Source organism: Hevea brasiliensis, chromosome 8 (assembly GCF_030052815.1).
Source record: "Hevea brasiliensis isolate MT/VB/25A 57/8 chromosome 8, ASM3005281v1, whole genome shotgun sequence".
Taxonomy (NCBI): Eukaryota; Viridiplantae; Streptophyta; class Magnoliopsida; order Malpighiales; family Euphorbiaceae; genus Hevea; species Hevea brasiliensis.
Genome location: NC_079500.1, coordinates 42,962,972 through 42,968,065, shown reverse-complemented (window position 1 = coordinate 42,968,065; position 5,094 = coordinate 42,962,972). Strand labels below are relative to the sequence as shown.

At 32.9% G+C, this 5,094-nt stretch overlaps 1 protein-coding gene across 1 annotated transcript; it reads left to right on the top strand.

Annotated features, from left to right (window-relative positions):
• Positions 1-274: 274 nt before the first annotated feature.
• On the top strand, positions 275-1,754 carry LOC110657322 (putative B3 domain-containing protein Os04g0346900). The gene is made up of 4 exons (XM_021814482.2): positions 275-358; positions 512-875; positions 960-1,114; positions 1,581-1,754. The coding sequence occupies exons 1-4, from the start codon at positions 275-277 to the stop codon at positions 1,752-1,754; spliced, it is 777 nt and encodes a 258-aa protein (XP_021670174.2).
• The last annotated feature ends 3,340 nt before the right edge of the window (positions 1,755-5,094 follow it).

Below are 5,094 nucleotides of genomic sequence, written 5' to 3'. Positions count from 1 at the left end.
TACAAATTAAATGCTCGGAGGGAATTGTATCTTTATCCCTTGAAATGCTCGGAGGCTTTTATTATTTGGTCTCCAGGCAACAGGACTGACCTGTGTGCTTGGCATGGTCCTAGTAATTCCCCAAGATTGCTCATTATCTAGGATTTAGGATTCTTCCGGTAGTCCCAAGGTATGTTTATGAAGCAGTGAGTCCATTAAAGAATATAAGAAAAAACGCTTTGGCTACATAAACATAGAATCTCTACCAGCAATATTGAGATAGTTCTATTTCACAATGACTCCTCCCTCCAATGTTACAAGAAAACCATCCTGTTTTTTCAAGATAATTCTTCAAAATACTATCCGTGAAGGAAAACTTGTAAGCATCTTTTCTTCTTTATCACTTTGTTTTATTTTTCTTTTTCTTGGGTTTCTGGTTTCATTCTATTTGATCCCTCTGGTCCTAAATTAGTTAAAAATGCCCAACTTCTGATTTTCTTTTCTGTTATTATTTTGGGTGTTTTTTGGACAGAGGATTCCCTCAAAATTTCTGAAATATTATGGCAATTGTTTATCAAGTCCAATAATCCTTAAAGATCCCACAGGAACCTCATGGAAAGTGGAGTTGCTGAAGAATATGAATGAGGTTTGGCTAGAAAAGGGTTGGCCAGAATTTTCTGAGAATCACACTCTGAAACATGGGCACTTGGTACTTTTTCAATACCAGAGAGATAGCCATTTCTATGTGTTCATATTTGATGAGAGCGCTGTAGAGATTGAGTATTCAAGCAGTGGACTCCATTCAAGGACGCCAAATTTTAATGGAGAATCTCCACAGCCCAATAAGCAAGAAGCCGATGATCAAGATGACATTTCTTGTGGCAACCAATCCAAAGGTATAAAGCTTGAGGTTTCCTGCAAATTATTAATTCAGAACAAGGAGGACCCCATTTAAGTACCTGTTAATTGCTTCAACGAAGGAAAGAGAAAGCAGTTCAAGGATGAGAAGGGCATTACTAGGCAGGCAAGAAGGCCTAAATGTTCAAAAACTTGTGGAGCTCATGAAGCTGCTGACAGCGACTTCATCTCAAGCTATCCATACTTCAAGGTTGTTTTAAGGCAGCATCACAATGTGGTATGGAATTTATAAATATGAAGCAGCCACAGTCGTTTAATATTTGATTTGATTTTGATGGTGAAACCAAAAATGCACAAGGTTTCTCCTGTGGAAGAACATGCATTAGTTTTTTTTTTTTTTTAAAATTTTTTTTATTATAGCCTCCTATATATATTATTTATCATGATACTATATTAATTATCAAATTTCACAGAGAGTTCCCATTAGCTTGATCAGGAGACATATGGAGTGTGAATCACAGACTTTGATGCTAAAGGTAGCTGAGAAATCGTGGCCTGTGAAATTATATATTTAATTTATATATTGTACAAGATAGTATAAAAATCTTAGCAAGGATATGATTCAGAAGCATATAATGATTTTCCACTTAGTTTGTGATCAAACTGCAAGATTTGCCCACATACTGTAAACGTTAACTTATAGAAATTCATTAGAGAAACTAAATTCTTTTGCATCTGTGTAGTATGATGGCTTCCTCCTCATCAATCTTCGATCGATGGTGAAGGAAGGAAGGAGCCCTTTAATTCTTGAAGACCTCAAGTTTCGTCATGTTAATATTAATAATAAGAAAGTGACAAAATTTAAAGTTTTATTAGCAGTTACAGAAATTTCTTCTGTCCAGTTGCAAAATTATTGAGTCGCTTTTCAATATTTATCTTTTCATGGAAGATTCAACTTTGTTTAAAATTATAATAATTTTCTTAAAAAAGTATGATTTAAATATTATTAAAAAATAATTTAAAAATATATATTATTGGGTATATAAAATTACATTGTTTGTTAATCTTATAATATTAGTAATTTATATTTAAATTTTTTTTTAAAAAAAATAATTGAATGAAATTTAAATTTATTAATATAAATTGAATTTAGCTCATTAATAAAATTGATGATATAAAATAAAAGTAATTAATTGAACAATTTGATTTTCAAAATCCCAAAAAATAATACAATGCTCTAAATACAAGATCAAGTTGAGGTTAATTCTTTTTTTTTTTTTAATAGTCAAATGGTGTTAAAATTCATGTCATGCCAGTGATTTAGCTATCTGAATTATCAACATGACATGCTAGAAAATACACAATAAAAAGAAGTGATGTAAAGATAGGGTAAATTATAATTAAGTCCTTGATATTTAACAAAATTTACAAATTAGTCCCTAATATAAGTTTGAACAACACTTGATCATTATTAAGTCTATCAACAAATAAGTCCTCCATTTAAATTAAACCCAATTTATCGTTAATCAAGCTCCAACTTCACTATTCAACTAACAAATTTTATTTAATGACATAATTGCCCTTAAAAAATAGGAATGGTTCCCTAGCCACCTCATCTTCACTACTGCCAACTCAGCAATGCCGCTTTGAAGTTTAAACTGAACTAGCCGACTCTCTCTTTCCGCCATCACCAGCAACCAGACTGATTTTAGAGTCAACAAAATGAGTATTTTTATATATGCAAAAATCCATTAGACTTAGCAAACAATACAACAGAGTGACATGATTTTGTTTCTGTGCGTTTGAGGAAGATAAAGATGATTTGGTGCGGAGCCCTTTGATGAGAAGCACCACTAGTGCGTAGTCGTTGCGCAATTCAAGAATCGCAACCGCAATTGCCGTTGGGATTTTCCTGTAATGCATCTTTGCCTTCTTTTTCAGATTGAACCGGAAGCCATATTCCATGGATGATTGAAAAGAGAAAAACGCAAAGGATTTGTCTTCCTTGAAGTAGCTAGCGCTGGCAAGGGCAAGAAGGGAAGGATATGAATCTGGAACTATGAGAACCCAAATTGAGTCCGATAGAATGATTCCAAAAATGCAAATGATAAATGTTTGATATAGAAGTTTAGAGAGAAGCAGCAGCCATAAGCGAAAAGAGTTCTTGGCAAATGAGAAGAGGAGAGAATCATGAAGAATTAATAATGGGGTTGCGTCATTAATGTTTGAGAAAGGAATAGGGAAGAGCAAAAGTGAATAGATCATAATTAAGACGAATCAAGAGAATAGCTGTAGTGGCAGAGATGGCTTCGGAGAAGAAGAAATGATAGAGAATTCAAGAAAAGAAGCATTTTTTGGACAAGGGAGGAGATGTTCAAAAAAGAATGAACAGGAAGGTTATGGTGTTGTCATTAACTTATATATAACTTATTTTATTTTATTACATAGGGCATTATTTGTGATGCCCCTCACCCGTCTACAGTGTAGCCGAGTGATGAGTGCCACATTCGGTGCTGAAGCACCCTATCTTGTATTATCATGTCTATTGTAAATTTTAATGTAATTTAAATCAGGTAATTTATGTGTAGAATTTTTTTTTTATATATCTTATTTCTGTGGAGACCCGGACAGATCCTCCTCTGTTTTATTAGCATCTGGCGGGTTTCACTATCACCTGTTAACATATTCATAGTCATCTCACATATTTCCATATCATATTCTCTTTTATCATATCATTCACAACTATTTATGAGATCTCAAAATGAAGTATCATCTATTGCATTCATATGAAAATTCATAGATAATAAATTACAAGTTTTCATTTCAATCTCAAGTTTAATTTCAAGTCCAAAATGAAATACATTATAAACTAGTAATTACATCATGACTAAACATAATGAACCAAAATACTAGTCTATACATGGGCCCTACCAAAATATAAAAGACCGGTGAGGTGACTCTAGAAAATGGCAGATCTTGTCAGAGCTCTGTCAGTGCACTACTGGTGCTGCTGCTGCGGCTGATGCGGTTGATCTCCAGTACCTACGCGATAGAAAATCAACGCGCTAAGCATAACGCTTAGTGGTGCATAATTTATAATAACAATAATTTAACAATTGAAATAATATCTGCAAATCATAATTTCTGGGTCTTTTACATTTTTATTGCTCTTTGGAAGTAATTAACATTATCCGGATCTTTTATGATTACTTATTATATTTTAAGTCTTAATTAATTTTTTTATCAGTGCCCAAGAAACCTATAATAAATTATAAAAGCTGGATGCACGGGTGTATACTGGTTAGACAGCCATATGTCTATTCAATATACATTTGTCAAGCACGAGGCCAGCTGTCGGGCACAAAACCGGCTGTCAGGCTTGCAAAGCTAGAAATAAAGTAGGCACAATGGCCAGTAAGTAAACATATAGCCTGTAGAATAATCATACCAGATATATATTGTCAGTTCATGATTTTCTCGGTAGGCAGTACTATTATCTATAGTCCCTAATTGATATACTAATTTATCCAAACTAAATAAATAAGTCTAGGTATACTATGGACAATTAAACATTTTTAATTATTGTAGCACTATTCACTATTACTATTTTCTGGTACTGTTCATTGGTGCCATTAATTTCATATTAATAGGACATTAGTCCTAATTTACATATTCATATCATTTTTAATATTTAATTATCCTTATGACTATTTTAATTATCATATATAGCATTTTTCCCATGAACATTTCTTTAGGTTCATTTTGATGTGTTATCTTTATCTAGGAATTTGACTAGGTTAGGATGTCTATTTGGTCACACTTCCTTCATAACAAATGCTTCTCTATGTTTAAACTTGAATTTCAGTTTTTGAATCACTGAATTTGGGGTTATAAAACTCAAGTTACGGTTAAAATACCATAACTGGTCCCTTTGCCTCTAAGCTGTCCAGAATTTACAACTTCTGGTCAATAAAATTTGACCAGTCATTTGATCATTTTTTTTGTCATTTTTAGACTTAGGTTCCTTCACAAGATATGTTCCTCTATATCTTAGGGACTCCCAGGTACAATTTCATAATTTTTCAAGCTTGTTATAGTGAGTTATAGTTAGTGTATTAACTTGGACTCTCAGTCTTATAAGGGCAATAACCAACTTCAGGGTAGTATATTTGACGCTCTTTTTAGGGTCTTTACACTTAGAATTTGGCAAAGGTGTCTAAATCAATGTTGTAGCCCTAAGTATTATGTTTCCATTGA

Bases quoted from the DNA above. Each gene is read 5' to 3' on its own strand.
- LOC110657322 (XM_021814482.2), top strand. From the start codon at position 275: ATGACTCCTCCCTCCAATGTTACAAGAAAACCATCCTGTTTTTTCAAG. The intron at 876-959 runs GTATAAAGCTTG...GCTTCAACGAAG, and splicing joins TTGTGGCAACCAATCCAAAG to GAAAGAGAAAGCAGTTCAAG. The intron at 1,115-1,580 runs GTATGGAATTTA...GCATCTGTGTAG, and splicing joins TAAGGCAGCATCACAATGTG to TATGATGGCTTCCTCCTCAT.